The 21,466-nt window shown below is 32.7% G+C and overlaps 1 protein-coding gene across 1 annotated transcript; it reads right to left on the bottom strand.

The window, feature by feature from the left end:
- Positions 1-10,427: 10,427 nt before the first annotated feature.
- LOC127101201 (F-box protein At1g80960) lies at positions 10,428-12,417 on the bottom strand. Its single transcript, XM_051038548.1, has 4 exons — positions 11,469-12,417; positions 11,250-11,390; positions 10,848-11,149; positions 10,428-10,760 (listed from the first exon to the last, which is right to left on the bottom strand). Exons 1-3 carry the CDS (start codon positions 12,381-12,383, stop codon positions 10,862-10,864), a joined length of 1,344 nt encoding a protein of 447 aa, XP_050894505.1. The 5' UTR covers positions 12,384-12,417; the 3' UTR covers positions 10,428-10,760; positions 10,848-10,861.
- Between the last annotated feature and the right edge of the window lie 9,049 nt (positions 12,418-21,466).

Here is a 21,466-nt window from a genome sequence, read left to right as displayed (position 1 = left end):
TTAGCCCAACGGTATAACCATCTTTAACTGTTATTTGAGCCAAAGTGTGAAAAAGAAATAAATAAATAATGATGAGATCATAGTCACTAACATATTATCTTGCTATGAATGTGAAAGGATAACGAACTTAATGTGATTGCGCCAGAATGAAAAAGGATAAAAAGAAGATTTAGTAAGGTAGGCTTAGGCATGACAACATGATTCAGATTGGTTTGTATAGGAGGGAGACTTATGGTTGCAATATTGAGATTATGTGTTCCAACGATACCCTTAGTGTAGAAGTGAGTACCTGTTAATACAATTTTGAACCAAAGTAAAGTTTATAGACTAGAATGAGTATCCGAATGCAATTGCGTCTTCTACGAGTCTTGATAATGTATGCTGCAAATATTTTACAAAACTTTTTTTCATATACGCGGCATTTTCTTGAGGACAAGCAAAGGTTTAAGTATGGGGGAGTTTGATAACGCGAAAACGTATCGTATTTTTGGTTTCATATGCATTGCTTTTTACTTATTTAACACTTATTATTATGCAGTATTTTATGTTTATTGCAGGTATTTACCGAATAAAAGGTTTACAGCAAGGAAAGTGGAAAATATCAAAAAGGAAAGAAAAAGAGAATAAAATGGAGAAAAATAGAGGTAATGGGCCACCATACCAAATGGGCTTGTGGCGCCCATCACCTAGAGGTGTGGCGCCCGCCACATGGACCAAAGGAGTTGGTGGAGCACGCCATCAAGCATGAAGAATTGTGGCGTTCAACCCTATATTGGTGGCGCTGGCCATAGAGTCAAAGACTAGGGTTGTGGAAACCGCCACAACCTGGTCTTCCCTATTATTTCTCCAAGTTTTTAGCCACGAATCCACTCGCCTTTAGCTACAATTTAGGGATGTGGGAAAGATATAAGAAGGGAAATTTTCTACACGCAGGGGGCTCTCTATTCTTCCAGTTTTCAATCTACGGATTATTTTTAGTCAGAATTATTTTCTTTTAGTTTCCTAGGAAGTTTTGCCTACTTTGTAACAATGATAGTTTCTCCACATCGGAAACTATTGCAATTTATTTTACGCATTTGAATTCAATTGTAACGGTTACTCATTGCCAAAGCCTGCCGATATTATTTTAATTGAAGGATCAAGATTCAGTTCCAGTTCTTAATTCGTAATCTAGGTTTTATTTTGATTGCTATTTTATTTATTTATGCCTTATTGCATGTTTGAATTTCCAAATACCATGTTTGTTACCGGATCCATGTCCGGTTAAACCCTTAGGTATCGGTATGTAAAGACCGTCGAAACGACGAGATTCGTAAATAATTGGTGTTAGTTTTTATAAAACTCATTTTTCCGGTTTTTAGTTTCTTGTTTTAATCAAACTGTTTTTCGTACGAGAGTACAAAACAAACTAAGGTTACGGTCAACAAGAACGAGAGTTTGAGATTTTAACCAGATAGCTGAAACTAGGCATTAATCCTGAACACAACGAGAGCGCTTTAGGATTAATTAGACTTTATTTATATTCAAAAATTACTTTTAAATTCAAAATGAGACCGCGAGAGCCAAGCATTCTGGTTTAGGAGTATGGTCAGAGTCAATAAAAACGAGAGTGTGAGACTAAGTCCTTTCTATAAATAATTTCTACTGAAGAATATTTTGACCAATAAGATTACACCAACTATCTATCAAATCCCCGAAGTTTGATGCGTTACATACTGATATCCCCTATATCATATATCTTTATTAATATTCTATTTACATTTTAGTTGTTTCTCTTCATCCCTCCAATCTTAGAACGATCATCAGCCTTAGATTTACATAGTAACATTAGATAATGATACGTTCGATTATTAGTCCTTGTGGGTTCGATAATCTTTAAAACTACGCGATAGGACTGTACACTTGCAGTCACGATTCCCATAGACTTACTAAGTCGCGATCACATACCACGTGCCGACCATCTGCACCATAAAAGTAAATATATTATTTAGAGATAATAATCGGTAAAGCAAGTAATTATAGTCCATTGTTAAGAACTTACTTTTGTGCGTACGGGAATGTGAACGTATTGTGGTTGACGAGTGCTAGGGACGATAGTCTAGACCAACCCCATGCTTGGAGCAAAACAGCACATCCAGAGAATGTAGATATGTCTTTGTGTGCATTTTTACACAAAGAGCTATAAAGATAAGTCAAACAAGCGCACCCGAACTGTAACTTCTTATTCTATCTACATGTCTTACTAAAGGTAAATACATAACATGCATACTAGAACCACTACCTTCGGGAAATAAAAATAAACCAATTAAAAGCATAATATAACACCTAGTTTTTATTATTCGAGCCTCTTCGGTAGAATTTTCATCTAACTGTAAGCTGTTGTAATATGCCTTAAGGCGTGAAAGGAGTATACCTTGACCTCTCGAGTTATCATCTAACAAGTTAGCATCCAAGTGGTCCATGCAAATTGAATTCGCATAGTTGGTTTGACCATTTACCACCTTACCCTTGATAGGCAGTCCCAATAACATGTAGACATCTTCTAACGTCACGGTACATTCACCGGTTGGAAACCAGAATGTGTGTGTCTCGGGACGCCATCTTTTTTTATAAAGCAAGAATAAATTTAGTATCAATCGACCAAGACATTATTTTGCTTACATGACCAAAACCGACGAGTTCAACATAAGGTTGAATCATCGCGTCCATGTGAACAAATTCGTGGACACGAGTTCGAAACCTAGAAACATCCTAAAAAATAAATAACAAAATAAGTTACCGTATAAAAATTATGTTAGAAAAATAATACAAGAAGTAAATACTTACATAAGTTGTTATGTTTGCAATTGTGCCTCTATGCGATTCACCCATAGTGAGCAGAGACATCTTGTCATAGTGTTGTAGATGAAACAATGGTTGTTGCAGATGAAAGAGTGGTTATTGCAGGTGTATAAGTGATTGTTGATGATGAAGAAGTGATTATTGCATGGCTATTTATAATGAGAGACATGCATAAATACAGTGTACCTAGAAGGAAGTTCCAATTCTATCCTCTAACAGATCTAATTCTTCCTATAAAAAGAGGTCAAAGGATTTGTAGAAAAAACTGATGATGATGGATGGCCAATAAAGAAAAAGGTTCCTGAGCTGAAACTTCATGATGAAGAAGAATATCCATTAAAGAAAATCTTCATCAAGAAAGAAAAGATTGAAGAAACACTGAGTTTTATTTCAAATATTCTCAAGTGTATAAATTGAATTACCTTGTGTGTAATCTGCTTGTTAAGAAGCACTCTTGTAAACACAATCAATTTCATTAACATTTGTTAATATCCTTGAGACACTAAGTTTAGTCAGAATTATCAACAAGTCATTGACTGTTATTCTTTGAGATTGTTTTTCTGAGAGACTAGGGTATAGTCAAAATTTCTCAATAAGTCTTAGACAGTTGGTCTTTGAGTTTTATAATCAATTTAATTATTGAATTTAGTCCTTATTGAGAAGGAAAAATCACTCAGGCGGGTGGACTGGGCGTAGCTTCATTAACAACAAACCACGATAAAAATACTTGTGTTTTTATCTTTATCGTTATCTTATATGTTTGATATACTATATTGCAGAAGTTTTTTAATCCAGAAGTCCAATTCAAACTCCCCATTCTTGTATTTCTTGCACCTTCAATTGGTATTAGAGCCCCGATTCACGTATTGACTCGTTGTGTCAAACACTTAACCGTGTGAAAAAAAGATCCATTTTCTTGAAACACTAAATGGCTCGGAAAACTTTAGGACAACCATGAACAACCAAGACCACAACTCACATATCTTTCACACGAAACAACCATTCCCAACTAATTATTTCCCTCATTTCAGAAACACCGAATCGAATTTCCACATCGATACATCTACAATGCCTAACACAAATTAACTCACATGGAAATTCAAAATTTTCACAAATAGGACACTTAGAGGTCAACCATCAACTCCCCAGACCATAATTCACACGTCTTTCACAAGAAATGGTCATTCCTAACTGATTATTTCCTTCACTAGAGAAACATTGAATCAAATTTTCTGCATCGGATTGTCCATAACTCCTAACATAGACTACCTCACATGGAAATTCAAAATTTTCACTAATCGGACACCCGAAGGTCAACGATCAACTACTGATACCATAATTCACATATCTTCCACATGAAATGGTCTTTCCCAACTGACTATTTTCCTCATTGGTGGTACGGATTATGCTCTTGGTATTGTGGTTGGGTGTTTGGCATGTTAGGGTCGTAGGTTTGTGTGTTTGTGGATCGGAAATTTTGATGGATAGGGGGTTGTGAGTAACCGGTCTGACAATGTTGTTAGGGGTTAGATGTTGAACCTTCTTGTGTGTAAGTTACCTGACGTGGGTCTGTTGTACCCTAAAAATTTTCCCTCCCACTCTTCTCATTATATCGTTCAAACCACCTCGTTTAAGGACCATTATACACGTCTCATGCTCCATACACATGCATAGGTCATTCATGGTGGATTCAAGATTGTCGACTTGTAAAGTTAAGGTTTTTGAGTTGATTGACCCTAGGGGGGTTGACTTTCCGATTTGACCTTTGAAGTCATGATTACAACAGGGACCCATCATGGTGTTTGTTTTGTTCCAAATTTATGTGGATAATTCTAACTCCAATTGATTCATGGTTTGACTAAATTCGGGATGATCTTAGAATCAATTTCAGTTCAATTTCATCGGGATTTTAAAAGCAGTTGAATGATTGGAGTTGATGTTAAGTTTCGAAATTGCTCTTACTTGATTTTAATTCCCATTAAATGTTGGAGTTTTAGTTAATTCCATTCAATTTTTGAAATGATTGAACCTTGAATTGGAGTTTAAATGCGAGAATCGATATTGATTAATTTTAATTCCCAATTCATTTATGGAGTTTATTTTAATCAGTTTCGATTGAATTGTAAAATCGGTTCGACTTTGAAGTTGATGTTAATTTCAATTAATTTTTGAAATTGGATTGATATTGAAGTTAAATCATTTTAACTTTAGAATTTGTTTTAAATAAGTGTTGTAGTCCATTTTTGTGAGAACTTCAAAATTGATCGAGGCCCATTACCAACCATTAACCCATAAGCCCATTGAATCATTACTACATCCATTCAAAAAAAAACGATCCATATTGCAAAGCCCAGTATCACGTGAGACAAACTGAAATGGAAATTGTGGTATTCAATACATTACAATTGCAGAAACGTAAATACGGTACAACAGTATTACGGAAACGTAAACACCATACACGAAACACACATCTAAACGACAAAACAAAAACACCGTAAAGCTCGGTGTTATATTATGATTTTATTTGGTAATTTTTTATTTCCAGAAAGTACTGGTAATACGATACATATTATGTATTTACCGTTATTACGCAACATTAATAAGATAAGCACATATAGTTAGGGTTCAACTGTATTGGCCCATTTATATAGTGCAATGTGTAAAAATGCCAAAAAAATACTTGTACTGTTTATTCATGTGCGTATTTGCTACAAGCATGGGGTTGGTCAAGAATGCTGTCACTCGCCCCGGTAAACGAGAACCCATTCATATTCCCGTTTGCAACAAAGTAAGTTTAACACTTTACCACTTTATATTACAATTAACTGTAAATAATATTTTTCAATTGTTTATAATCTAGGCGGTCAGTTAGAGGGATGAACTACAATAGGTGTCTGAAATATGCTATAGTAGTCTATCACAATCTATTGGACCACATTGGATCGTACGATGTAATACTCCTACATAACTCTATTTTAATTTAAAAATACTTATCAAATTATTTATCATATAATCGTGTCGTATTGTTGTACAGTTTATCTGGAGGCCATATCTGGGCCTTGATCATCAGGTTAACCATGATGATGCTGCAATTTGGACAGCAGAGACACCAATTATTCAGTCCACTACTGTGGAGATGCACCAGAGTGACCGGGTAAAACTGCAGTTCGACATTCAGCAACATATTCCAAAACCTCCGACGTGTTTGGGAGATTGGCATCAAAAAAGAGTTGATGCCCAATGGGATTATTCCGACTGGAGAGACTTCGCAAAAGAGATGTGTCATCATTGGAGGAATCAACGAAAACACGTCTTAAATGAACCGGTCATCCATGGTGCTAGACCAACTCAACAATATATGGCATGGTTTATGTCGATAACAACGCAACAATTTCTGTCTGGGCCACAATATTTGATTGATCCACGCCAACTAGCTTCGTCATCATACGGCCAACAAAAAGGCCCCGTCCAACACCAATGTCAAACCACCCAAACCCAACAACCAACCTCACACCATCAACCTACCACATACACCCAACAACCAAACACCCAACTTCGCAATCCATTCATGCCACCCACCCAACAACCAAACATCCAACCTCGCAATCCACTCATGTCACCCACCTAACCACAAAACCAAGAATCAAACCCTATCCACCAACAACCATATGCATCAACCACAATCGTCTATAGCCCATATGATTCATATGGGTCACTTCATCGTAGCCCCCCACCAATGACCACCCAAACATCCCATCACCAAAACATCCAACCATTGTTTAACTATAGTACACCCCAGGAACCATTGTTTCGTTTCCAAAATGATTTAATGTCCTAATTCGGGCAACAATACCGTCCACAATCCACTCAACCACATCGACCTAACTACGATAACATGGGCACCGAACTCCATTACGGAAGCGTCGTTGGCCAGAGCCTCCCCGGCTATTTGGAACAAATGATGACACATCTATCAAATACCACTGGAACTTTTGCTGGGCCTCCACACCAGCCATCATTGGATCAGGTCAGCACGCAAAGACCCTAAACACCTTAGGAAAATCGTGGGAGACCTCAAAGACAAACTAACGCACCTGGATGTGGAACAGGAGGACGTTTCGATCAGGCCGGACATTAAATTTTTGTCAATCCCATGTAACTTTTATTATATCATGAATAAAATTTTCTTTTAATATTATATTTCATTATTTATTAAAAAAAAATATAGAAAAAAATAATACAAAGGTGTATGCGTCAAATGAATTGGCGCATACACCAAAGGCCAAGCATAGGTGCCAGCTCCCTTGGCGCCATCATGCAATGCTTCAAAAGCATGCGTCAGTGGTGCTGACGCCTCATCTTGTTTCAAAATGGATACGTCAGTTCATCTGACGCACCTGTTTTGAAAGATGGTTATTTTGGAAAAAAAATGAAATATTGATTATTTTGGATTTTTTTTAAATAGTGGTTATTTTAAATAAAAAAAATCACCAAACAATTGCAATCATCCATGAAGAAAGATTTATATATATAAGATGTATAATCCTTTATTTGAAAGAACATAAAACAACATGCGTACATATGAATTTATTTATATGGAAGAATTTAAACCATATAAATCGTTTCAAAACAAATATACACATAATCATAAATTTCGTACTATCACAATGATTTAACAAAATAAAAAAAACATCCTCAAATATTATCATTAAAAAAATCATATCTTGAAAAACAAAATTCACACAATCATGAAATTGAAATATATGCTTCATAAATTTCAAATATATGTTTCATAATCGCATATCCACACAAAAAAAATTGAAGTTTAATGGACAAATCTCAATAAAATTAACATATATACCTCCTCTGATACCACTGGTTGGAATTAAATCAATAACAATTAATCACATATATATGTTATATATATTATATCATATACTCTAGTCTATAATAGAATAAATAATACAAACATGTATGTAATTACATGATCTACGACATGTTAGTATATGAGAGAAGAGATTGTATGAATACCTGGATCTATTGAAAAAAAATCATTGGCGGTAATCCTGAAAGCTAGAAGACAAACAACAAAAATTTGTGGCTGGTATGTTTCTTCATCAACCGTACTCCTAATGCCTTGAATACTCTTCGGATGAGGAGAAGAGATAAATTGCTTGCGTACGGTATATTGGGGACCAGAGCCTTAGATGATGACCAATTAAGGTTCCCATTATTCCAAAATGGGGTATCCTGACATCCACTCATATTTGAATCTATATTCAATTAATTAATTAATTAATTACTAAATAGAAATCTAAATAGTCTTTTAAATTTATTTGACCACTTAATCAATTAAGGCTCTTAATTTGATAAATAACTAATATATATATATATATATATATATATATATATTATATATATATATATATATAATTATATATATATATATATAGATATATATATATATATATATCTATATATATATATATATATATATATATATATAATATATATATATTATATATAAGGCAAACATTAAAGACAAAGAATATATTTGACCATTAATCTTTTAAAAAGTTTAATTTATGTCTTTAATTGAAATTTTTATATAAGTTAAGTTAGAAACGAATAAGATAGAAAATATAAAAAAAAATATTTATCTTTATAATAATAATTTTAAAATATAAAAATTAAATAAAAATCAATAAAAAAGTTTAAAAAGTCAAAAATTATAAGTTAAATTAAAATTCAACTATAGAATATTTTAAAATATATAAATATTAATTATTGAATATTTTAAAATAAAATATATAAAAATTTAATTATAGAATATTTTAAAATATATAAATATTAATTAAAATTTTAAAAAGTCAAAAAATATAAGTAAAAATAATTTATTTTATCATCCCATTTATGTAATATTGTTAATAAATTAATTTAATTTTAACACTTTAACATTTTATATTTATTATTTATTACTATTAAAACAATATATTATTAACAATAACATATAGGCTAAAGTACAATTTTAGTTTTAGTCCTCTGATTTTGTTTGATTCTCAAAACTAATCCTCCATTTTTTTATTTCAAACACTTTTGGTTCACTTATTTTAAATTCAAACAATTTTAATCATATTTTAAATTCAAATACTTTTTCATAGAAAATCAATAAGATTTTTTTTCGTTTTTTTAACTTATATTTTTATTTACAAAATTTAATAATAGATTTATATACGATGATTGATCATATTTTACAAGTAATTTATTATTTAAAAAATGAAAATATTGTTAATTTTAAAAGCAAAAATATTTGAGAATGATCAAAACTGTTTAAATTTAAAATATAGACCAAAATTATTTAAATTTAAAATAAATGAATCAACTTTGTAAATTAAATAAAATAGCATAACCAAACTGAAATTAAAACTAAAAAATATGTTACAATTATCTTAAAATTTGATTATACTATAAATGTTGTGTTAATTTTATTAAAGAATAATGTTTAAGGAGTATATAATAAAATTATATAACTTTTATTTTACAGTGGATATGGTAGCTCAATTAATAAGTATTAGTAAAAGTTGTTTATTCAAAATTTCGATCATTGATGATATTTATTTATATATATATAATTAAATCAACAACTTTTTTAAAAAAAATATATAACTTCTATACCATGATTTATATATTTTATAATGATGTGGCTTGCTCTTATTATTTCCTTACATATCTCAACAAATTTTTATGTGAAAAAGTATATTGAATAACTTTATAAAATGTTTTTTACACTAATTTTTTTTGCAAGATAATTTTTTTATATTATTCGTGCATACTTATTCAATTCTATTTATTAATAAAATTACTTTAAATATTTATTAAAACATAGTCATATTTAAAGGTAAAATTTTGACTGCTAGACTACTAAATAAAAACAAATAGTTGAAATATTTTTTCTCTATCCTTTATATTTTATTGATTTTTAAAAAAATTTAAAAGTAAATAATAATGAGTAATTTATATATATATATATATATATATATATATATATATATATATATTATATATATATATATATATATATATTATATATATATATATATATATATTCTCAATGAGATCTTTTATTTGTTCGATCATTTGACGGATAGTACCTCCCACGAAAGCATCAAATAACATGTGAGTTTGACTCTTGAGATCTTTGATAAAATTTTGCATCTGCTCCATATTATTCATGTTGTGATTAGGACATCTACACAATAAAAACTTAAATATTTCTCAAGTGTCATAAAATGACTCAATTTTCTGATGCTTAAAATTAACAATTTCTGCTCTGCACTCGGTGAACTGAGTAGTATTAAAAATCTTTCAAGTAATTTATCCTCCAATTCCTTTCAAATTCGAATTGTTCCATTCGGAAGCTAAAGCAATCCGTCTTTCACCCTTTTTACTAGTTTCAGCTGCCATGACCCACCAATGTAAGTATGTCAATATAAGCACGGTTAGACGATGTATAGAACGTTAATCACATGATCATGATTTATTCTGAAGCCTCCATTATTTCTTGATTTCAAAGAGAATACAGCATGTTTAATAAACACATTCATAAACTCTACTATTTTATTTTTCGCAAGATTAAGAAAATCACGATACATAACTTCATAAATAAACTGGATCCATAAATTTTAATACAAATGTTTTCAAAATAAAGTATCATAATGTATCTCTTTTAAAAGCTGAATAAATCAAAGACAATACAACAAATATCATAACCCCATCGTCGCAAGATTATATCCATAACCATATAAACCAACATACATACCACCTCAAAAGAAATAAAATAACATCAACTTATAAGTTTATACTCCATCCTCAAGATCCAAGACTCAACAATCAGTCATCAGCATCTTGCTAATAAACACCTGCAAACAAAAAACATACAACAAGAACACACATAAAAACACAGTATAAGATTCAAACCTTCAATGTGTAATAAATATGAAAGTTACCTTTCCAAATTGAATCAGGTTTTAGACTTCACAATGATTGACAGATGATGCGAAGCTCTTGGTAGTGATAATAGATCATTGGCCTCATCAACAAATCTTGAATCACAAATCACATTAATCTTTTCCATAACACATGCTCTTGTAATTAAATGTTTCAAAAACTTCACTTCTTGCACTTTGCCAGTAAATCCCCTCACTGTTACAAATTTTAACTTGTGATTGATACAGTTGTATATCTGTTGCCTCTCCCAAAAAATCGACTTAGGATACGGTAGTTCACAATCTTCAAAAGCTTCAACTATCTATAAAAACACAACTTCATTTCAAACATTACACGTTATATAAAATAGATTCACTATTCAATCTATACATATGGTTAATATAAGGTTAATAATCACTTACCGGTATAGTAATTTCAAGAGTTTTAAGATGGATACATGACCTTAGTATGTATGAAAGAGGCAAAACTTCTCTCAAATTATTCATATTCAATTGAATTGACAAAGTCATTAGAAATTGAAAAATGTTGGTCGTTTGAGGTTCCTGCATCATAATGATATCACAAAATTAATTAACCATAATTTATAACTAATATGAAATATAAGAAGGGAGGGAACTTACAAGAAGATCACTGCAATTTTCAAGAATTTCATGAGTTTTCAGACTCATGTGTGCCTTTTGGTCATACGAAGAAGAAAAATTCCTAAGATTTTGAGAATAAATTTTAAGAAATTTTGTTGGGCAAAATATTGAATCAATTATAACAACTTGAAGGTCCTCGGCGTAAACTTCTATCTGATCGAACCTCAACTTCTTGAGCTCCAAAAACCTAAGATAAGGGCTTTTGATTTTGAGCGTTTCTAATCCCATTGAATCAATAAGACTAAACTCCTCCAAACCCGGACATTTTTTCAAAATTGCGTCGATTATTTCATTCTTCATTGTCGTCTTCTTCAATTTCAATATCTTCAGATTTTCACAACTTTCAAAGGCAGATAAAACTGAACTCTGTAGAACATAGTTCGTTAGCTCCAATGAAGACAATACCGAAAATATCTTAGATTGAAAATTAGGGTTCATATATTGTGTGTTACCACCACAACTTGAACTTCGGCATTCTAGACTCAAATGAGTCAGGCTTTTGTTTTTCTCCATCACATAGTCCATCCATTCTGTGACATCTCCAAAGGCAAGATTGCTAGGGAAATGAATAAATCGACAGCTACTCAAATCACCAAGATGATGATGCAATATGGAATCAACAAGCTTACCATATTCTCGGGAAGCTTTTTCTGTCGCATGAAGAGATGGTTTCACCATGCGTGTGCCATCAAAGTCAAGGTGTGAAGCATGCTTCCACAAAGGTGTCCATCTCTTTGAAAGGATGCTGCTTCTCGCAGCTTCATCGATGGAGAGAGAAGAGATAATGGAAGATAGAACGTCATCTGGTAGTGTACTTATGAAATCTGGTTTTTCTTGGTTTCTGTTTACTCTTTCATTCACGCACACCTTCTTCCTTGTAATTGGTCTCATCATTTTTTTGGAATCAAAATTCTCAACAGATATCACTCTCACTGAAATACTTACTAGTATGTGAGAGAGGTTGTCAACTAGTACTTCAATATATATAGAAAATGGGTTATGCACCAACCAATGTTTAAAATAATTTTCCATTTTCAACCAATAACTAATGTATCTTGTAATTTTTAATTTAGAGAAAATGAATGTATTCACAGTGTAAATTCAAATATATATTTAAAAAAATTTGGTCTGTTATTTTATATTTATTTATGTTTTGCATTAATAATGTTTTGATATTTTTTTTGTTTTTTTTTTTAAATAGGTCTTTATAATCACCAAATATTTGTAATACTGACAAAAAAACATAGGGAAATACAGTATTGAGTCAAAATATAAAAGATCAGTTTGATGTGTTAAAGAACCTATTTAAAATTTTAAAAATAAAAAAATAAATATATTGTTAAGGCAAAACATTAAAGAAAAGAATATATTTGACCATTATTCTTTAAAAAAGTTTAATTTATGTCTTTAATTGAAATTTTTATATAAGTTAAGTTAGAAATCAATAAGATAGAAAAATAAAAAAATTAAAAAATAAAAAATAAATATTTATCTTTAAAATAATAATTTTAAAATATAAAATTTAATTAAAAATCAATAAAAAAGTTTAAAAAGTCAAAATTATAAGTTAAAATAAAATTTAATTATAGAATGTTTTAAAATATATAAATAAAAATTACTAATATTTTAAAATAAAATATATAAATTTTAATTATAGAAAATTTAAAATAGATAAATATTAATTAAAACTTTAAAAAAGTCAAAAACTATAAGTTAAAATAATTTATTTTTATCATCCCATTTATTTAATATTCTTAATGAATTAATTTAACTTTAAACATTTTAACATTTTATATTTATTATTTATTACTGTTAAAACAATCTATTATTAACAATAACATATAGGCTAAATTTAAGTTTTGGTTTTCTTCCCCCTATTTTGTTTGACTCACAAAACTAATCTCTCTATTTTAAATTGGAACAGTTTTGATCCATTTATTTTAAATTTAAATAATTTTGGTCATTTTTAAATTCAAACATTTTTTTAATAGAAAATCGATGAGATTTTTTTCGTCTTTTAACTTATATTTTTATCTACAAAGTTTAATAATAAATTTATATACGATGATTTGTCATGCTTTACAAATAACTTTCATTTAAAAAATGATAATATCGTCAATTTTAAATGCAAAAGTATGAGAGGAGAATCAAACCTGTTTAAATTTAAAATAAGGATCAAAACTATTTAAATTTATAATAGATGAATCAAATTTAAGAGTTAAATAAAATAGGAGAACCAAACCTATAATATATATATATATATATATATAGATATATATATATATATATATATATATATATATATATATATATAGTATATATATATATCTATATATATATATATATATATTATATCTATATATATATATATATATATATATATATATATATATATATATATATAATATATTATATATATATATATATATATATATATATATCTATATTTACAATTCTCTTAAAATTGATTATACTATAAATGTTGCGTTAATTTTATTAAGGAATAATGTTTAATGAGTATACACTAAAATGATATAACTTTAATATTATAGTGGATATGGTAGTTCAATTGATAAATATTAGTTGATTTAAATAAATGTAAGTTGTTTATACAAAATTCGATCACTGTCGACAATAAATTTATTTATATTTATGTAATTAAATCAATAACTTGTTTTTTAAATATATAATATATATATATATCTATATATATATATAATATATATATATATATATATATATATATAATTTGTCATATTCAAAATTTTGATCATCATTCTCCTAATCTAAGATTTAGATCACTAACAAGTCCAGAGCTCGTATAAGTCATTTGATCGATCTCAATGACCTAAAAAATCAAAGGAAACCATTTTAACTTTTTAAAGTCTCTGATTCCATTTTGATTAATAACTAATTTAGTACCGTCCAGGTTTAGTTTAACATAATGTTTTGTTTTTAAAGTCTTTTGTTATTAAAATTAATTAGGTTAATATTATTAAATTAGTTAGATATTTATTAATTTATATTATTAATAAAACTAATTGGATTTTTATTAATTTATAATTAAATTAATAGAATATAGATTAATTTATATTGTTAATTAAATTAATTATATTTTTTATTATTTTATAATTAGTTAGATTAATTAGTTAATTAGTCTAATTTTAATATTAAGTTAATTAGATATTATTTTAATTAGTCAGATTTATTTAAATTGGTGATGACATTGTTATTTTGTTAGAGGTTGGTCAAGGGTTGACCGAACAAGCCCAAACCTAGTTCGTTTGGGTCAAATGCATGACTTAAGTCCATAACCCAATTGGGTTAGGCAAGACCCAAGTCCATCACTGAATCGGGTCAAGTTCATGACTCAGATTCATCCTCAATGCCCCAATTCATTCCCAGAAACTCTAATTGGCGCGCAATGGAAAACAGAGTTAGCAAAAGCCTGCAATTCAAATTCAATAAAAAAAATCCAATTTTATTCATGGATACATTACATAGTACATATTACAAGTAAAATCGGACTAGATACATCACAACAAACTGTTACATTTATAATCAAAACCCTAAATCAAATCAAATCACAATATTATAAGTTGCCTAAAACAACCAATCTAATTAAATTTTCTAAACATAATTCTAACCTATAAATAACTAAACTAAAACAGGATTAAGGAAAAAAATAGAAAATAAAAAAACCTAAGTGTTAATTGCTTCTTCAACAACCCTGAAACCTTCACTAAAAGTTCATTCCACGTAGTAATTAGGGTTTCACATTGAAACCCAATTCCTATGAGCTAGACCTTCATCATAAACCATAGAAACCTGCAAGAAAAAGGAAAAGAAAAGGAGATTGGAGATGAGAAATAGAGGAACCAGAGCACGAAAAAAGAAAGGAAAATGACGCAGCCTAGAACGGACACGACTAAAAAGGTAGGTGTTTCTCTTTAAAACCATTGAGTATGTGATGTATTTGGTTGATTTCTATTTAGGATAAGGTTTAAGGTTTTGACTTTTCGATTATTTGGTTTGTTGTTTTTTATGCTTGATTATGGATCAAAGGGTTACGGTCTTTAGTTTGGGGTTTGTTTGAAGTGATTCTTGATAGGTTTAGGGTATTTATGGTTTTGGGATTAGGGTTAGGGTTAGGGTTCTTAGGGTTTATTTGGGGAACCATAGGATTCTTAAGATTCATATAGAACCTATGTTAGGGTTTATTGAAAGACAGTGTTTAAGTGTCGGGTTTTTGTTATCGTATCCACAGAGATTGTAAGATATCACTGCCGTTCAATGGTTGAATTAATCTTAACTTAAAGTAACACTAGGGTTTTGGGTTTTAATCAAGTTATATTGCATACAAAGTAATTAATTGCGGTAAAAGTTACGTTTTGATTAATATGAGAAATATTGTCAAAGTTAGGTTTCAATGATTACATTTGCTTTGCATGTTTTTGCACGGTCAACAATATTATAAACTCCTTTAGATGATAAATAATTTCACAAAGTCCTCTCAATGCGTTTCTCTCGAACACCCATTGTGAGTTTTGTCATTTTGATCCATTGTTTCTCTCGAACACAATCTATCAAAAAGACAACGTTTTGGTTCAACCTTATGGTGAACAAAATCATTCGTTACTATCTCTAGCTAACAAACAAGTTTGGATGAAAACCTAGGTCAAGAATCGGTAAACATCTCTCGATCAAATACCAACACAAAGAGTTTTAAATAGAAACAAAGTTTTCATCATATATTTACCGTTAAAGAGTTTACATATGAGGATCCTTACATTTACACACAAAGCTTGGAAATCACCTACATCTAACCTTGACAAATGGAGACTTAGCTACTCATTTTCATGGTAGCTTGGTCGGCAAGTAAGAAAAGAGGGTTGATCAACATCCAAGTCGAATGATCGAAGTTGGATGGGAATCCACCTTCTTTTTGTGGAAGATGGTTGCTAGATGAAGAGAAATGAAATTAGGGCATAAAATCCCCCACAAAGCAATGCTGTAAAATATCTAAGAGAAAGTACAAAAAATGGAAAAGTTGGTAAAAAGTGGTATCAAGTGGTCTCTAGTGGTATGGGCACAAAAGGTGGCACCTGCTACTTATAGACAAGTGCAGAACTGTCACGTTCGCTAGGCGAGCAGAATGGCTCGCCTAGCGAAGGCCAAAAATGGGCACAAAATGCCCCTGCGCCCAGAGAAAACTGGGCCTGTGAACTGTCATGTTCGCCTAGCGAACAGACCTTCGCCTAGCGAAGAACTCGCTTCAACCTTCGCCCCAGCGAGGTTGAGAGGTTTTGCTACTGGAATGCTCGCTGGGGACTCGCTAGAGCCTCGCCTAGCGAGCTAGTGCTGGCTGCTCATTTCACCAAAACAGACTGAATTCGCTGCCACTTCGCCTTCAGTTCGCCTAGCGAATTAATTAACCAATTTACTGGAGCCTTTCGCCAGGAGCTCGCCTAGCGAAGGTTTTGCTTCGCCACATCCTCGCCTAGCGAGCTGGCAGATGAAATGCTCCTTTGCTTTGGTTCCTTTGCCAATTTTGTTGTGTCTTCCTTATCAATTAATTCATGCCTTTCCTGCACAATAACACACACATCAAAGGCACCAAGCTTGTTTATCAATGTAATGCATTCCATGTAAAATGAATGTGGTTTTGACCACATTAGCAAGGTATAAGAGTGAAAGATGCCCACATATGATAGCTTGAAAAAGGACTTTTGGGCATCTAACAACTCTCCCCAACTAGATTCTTGCTTGTCCTCAAGCAAAGTATGCCTCTTGAAAGACAAGAGGATTTGCAAAAAGAAACAGTTTCTCCGAAGTTGGATAAACGGCTCAAACACAAGCGAAATCCGCAAATACACGTTTCCAACGGTTTTGAATAAAATAATACATAAGAACTAAAACTTAAATAGCAATGCAAAATATTTATCTATCTACAACAATGCTATTCTGAATGAATCATCCTATCTCTCCTCTTCGAATAAGGAATGAAGATTTTGCGCGTTTGCAACCGCGGGAATAATCTCACTCTCTAACAAATAATGAAGAAATCAAACAGATTCATACAATGTCTAATAATTATAAGTTGTACTGTGGAAACAAAAAGATCACTAAGGGCTTTTCGGTTGAAGCTTGGTCGGGTTAACAAACAAGGGTCATTTCTAAGGCCATTGAAACGAAAGTGCCGATGCAAAAGAGACATTCACAGTAATATTCACACTACTCGACTCTGTTTCCCTTTTTTTTTTTTTTCTTATTTGTAACCTTCACAACACATATTCCACAACTCAATTCTTATTTTGCACTACTATTTTTTTCTTCCAAGCAAGCATTCATTTTTTTTTTTTTTTTTTTATTCTTTCTATTTTTGTTCTTTTCTTTCACATCAAATATACAAAACAGATGTTTATTTTCTACATTTTCTATACATATATTTTTCTATGCTTGCTCGGTTTTTCTTTTCATTTTCAAAAGCTGTGGTACTTACCAATTCTTTTTCGTTCTCCCCAACTTATTTCTTCCACACCCTAAGTGAATGCTCTTAACTTTTTACGGCAAAAGAACAATAATCAAGATTTTTCGGGTTGTAAAAAAAAACATTTTTGAGATCTCGCTTTATTTCAAGCCGAGATTCAACTGTTCAGGCTCAAAGGGTTAACAAATACTCTCTCTGCTCACAGGTAAGTTGTTTTTGGATGTAGTTGTGCTCGAAAGAAAACAAGTGCCTTGATCATTTCTAATTGCTTCCACAATTTCACAATAATAACAGACAAATAATGAATCAAATGAATCAACAAAACTTATTAGACTCCAGCATTTAAGTGTACAATGGAGGTTTCCTCACCATATATGGTTCTAAGTTCTAGATGAAACATTCATTCAATTATGTTGCAAAAAGACAATATTCTATTTACCAAAAAGAGTAAAGTTCCTAATGCATTCTAAAATTCTAGCCGACGGTAACCATGTACCTTAGCTTCATTCACTTGTTATTCTTATCATTGCCATCCAAGCTCGGATGCACCTTCATTGGGTACTTCTTGAGGAGCAACCAATCTAGAAGGGTTTGCCACTCATTCAACCAAAAATTTATTAAACACACAAAATTAACAACAAACATAAATAATATTAACTGAAAAATAAAATTTTGTTCGTGGGGGACAAAACACCCCAATAGTACAACCCATTGGTCAAAATACAAAATGCCATAATTAAAAACTGAAATACAAAAACAAAAACTTAACCCACAAAGGGCTCAAGACTCCTCCTCACTACCGGCCTCAGAACCGGTCGCCTCATCATCATCCTCATCATCATCATCAGCTCCCACCCCCTCAGAATAGACTGGCACGTCCACGGGCCAATTTGCATTCGTCAGAAACTGCTCCCGTGTCATCAAAGCATGTGCACCACTACCCTGCAGCTGCAACATTTTGTTGAAAGACAGTTTTTATAAGGGACTGGTTTGCTCACTGCTGCTTCGCCTAGCGAAGTGGCAGCGAATGCTCGCCCCAGGTTCGCCTAGCGAGTGCTAGCGAACCTTGAGGTAAACGGATTTGGAAAGGAGAAGTGGGAAGTGTTTGCAATTGACCGACACACAAATGTTGTTGATATGGATGCACGGTAGAGAATTTGAGAAGGGAAATCGCACACTTCAGCAGAGCAGTTTAGAAGAATTTTTAGGGTAAGGGCAAAACTGCCCTGCTGAACTGTTTAAATAGAAAACAGTACTGCAGCGCTCGCTGCTGCCTCGCCTAGCGAGCAGGTAGCGAGCGCGCTCGCTGCAGCCTCGCCTAGCGAGCTGCTAGCGAGCATGACAGCAAGTGCTTTTGCAAATGCAGCACTTGCATGTCATCCAATACTCATACAACATCAAACATAAAACAGGAAATACTTACAATGTTGGGGTGCCTCCCAACTAGCGCTTGTTTAACGTCGGCTAAGCTCGACGGTGCGATGCTCACAGAGGAGCATCGAGCGGCTGAGCACAACTCTCGCGATCCACATGACCGCCGAGATACACTTTCAATCGTTGGCCGTTCACGGTCCAACTGTCTTTCTCGTCCATGTCTTCAATGATAACGGCCCCGTACTCTTTTACTTCTTTCACCCGAAATGGCCCGGACCATTTCGATTTCAACTTCCCGGGAAACAACTTCAACCGGGAGTTGAACAATAAGACCAATTGTCCGGGCACAAATTCTTTGGTACGGATCTTCTTGTCATGATATTTCTTGGCTTTTTCCTTGTACAACCAACTTGAGTGGTATGCGGCATTGCGCATCTCCTCCAACTCAAGTAGTTGTACTTTCCTTTTTTCACCGGCCGACTCATTCTCAAAATTTAAAATTTGAGGGCCCACAAGGCCTTGTGCTCCAATTCAACCGGCAAATGGCAAGTTTTACCAAATACCAATTGAAACGGAGTTAGGCCAATTGGAGCTTTAAAGGCCGTACGGTAGGCCCATAATGCTTCGTCCAATTTTTGGGACCACTCCTTTTTCGAGTTAGACACGGTTTTCTCGAGGATTCTCTTAATCTCACGATTAGAGACCTCGGCTTGCCCGTTAGCCTGAGGGTGGTACGGAGTTGTCACCCTATGCGACACACCATAATGTTTTAGAATTGTTTCCAAAGGTGCATTGCAAAAGTGTGACCCTCCGTCACTTATCAACACTCGGGGTGTTCCAAAACGAGAAAAGATGTTTTTCTTTAAAAAATTTATCACCGTTTTGGCATCCGCCCGAGGTGAGGCAATCGCCTCAACCCACTTAGAGACATAATCAACAGCTACAAGCATGTACTCATTCCCGTAAGAGGGTGGGAAAGGTCCAACAAAATCTATGCCCCAACAATCGAACACTTCCACTTCTTGGATATTTTGGAGAGGCATCTCATCTCTCTTACCTATCCCACCACTTCTTTGGCAACTGTCACAACTTTGCGCATGGGTATGTGCGTCTTTAAAATAGTTGGCCAATAAAATCCCGATTGAAGAATTTTAGTGGCCGTTCTAACCCCATTATAATGACCGCCATAAGGCGAGTTGTGACAATGCCAAAGGATGCTCTGGGCTTCATCACCAGTTACGCATCTCCTTAACAGGTTATCGCTACCCAACTTAAACAAGTATGGGTCATCCCAAACATAATACTTCGCATCCGAAAGGAACTTCCTCTTTTGGTTCGAAGTTAGATCGGCCGGCACACAACCACTAGCCTTGTGGTTTGCAAAGTCTGCAAACCACGGCCTAACTTGAACCTTAAACAATTTTTCATCAGGAAATTCTTCCCGGATTTCCTTTTCAGATGCGGTAACCTCGACATTCACCAAGCGGGATAAATGATCCGCTACCAAGTTTTCCGACCCCTTCTTGTCTTTAATTTCGACATCGAATTCTTGTAACAAGAGGATCCAACGGATGAGCCTTTGCTTCGAATCCGGCTTGGTCAGCAGATATTTAATCGCCGCGTGGTCGGTGTACACCACGACTTTAGACCCTATAAGATAGGACCTAAACTTTTCTAGCGCATACACTATTGCGAGTAGTTCTTTTTCCGTTGTGGCATAATTTATTTGAGCCTCGTTAAGAACCTTACTCGCATAATGGATAGCATGAAAAGTTTTGTCCTTTCTTTGGCCAAGTACCGCTCCAACGGCATAGTCACTTGCGTCACACATTAATTCAAAATTTTCATTCCAATCGGGAGCGACTATTATTGGAGCGGTAACCAATTTTTCTTTTAAAACCTCGAAAGCTTGCAAACAATCGTCGGTGAAGAGAAATACCTGATCTTTGGCGAGTAAATTGCTCAAAGGTTTAGCTACCTTTGAGAAGTCCTTGATGAAGCGCCGGTAGAACCCCGCGTGCCCCAAAAAACTACGGATGCCCTTCACATTGACCGGAGGGGGTAATTTTTCAATTACATCAACCTTAGCTCTATCCACTTCAAGCCCCCTTTT

The sequence above is a fragment of the Lathyrus oleraceus genome, chromosome 7 (assembly GCF_024323335.1).
Source record: "Lathyrus oleraceus cultivar Zhongwan6 chromosome 7, CAAS_Psat_ZW6_1.0, whole genome shotgun sequence".
NCBI lineage: Eukaryota > Viridiplantae > Streptophyta > Magnoliopsida > Fabales > Fabaceae > Lathyrus > Lathyrus oleraceus.
This window is presented reverse-complemented; position numbering and strand designations above follow the sequence as displayed.

What these genes read in the sequence shown, in the direction of transcription:
- LOC127101201 (XM_051038548.1), bottom strand. Translation starts at nt 12,383, where the DNA reads ATGATGAGACCAATTACAAGGAAGAAGGTGTGCGTGAATGAAAGAGTA. An exon ending in AAAATTGCAGTGATCTTCTT is followed by an intron (nt 11,391 to 11,468) that starts GTAAGTTCCCTC and finishes ATTATGATGCAG; the next exon opens with GAACCTCAAACGACCAACAT. An exon ending in CTCTTGAAATTACTATACCG is followed by an intron (nt 11,150 to 11,249) that starts GTAAGTGATTAT and finishes GTGTTTTTATAG; the next exon opens with ATAGTTGAAGCTTTTGAAGA.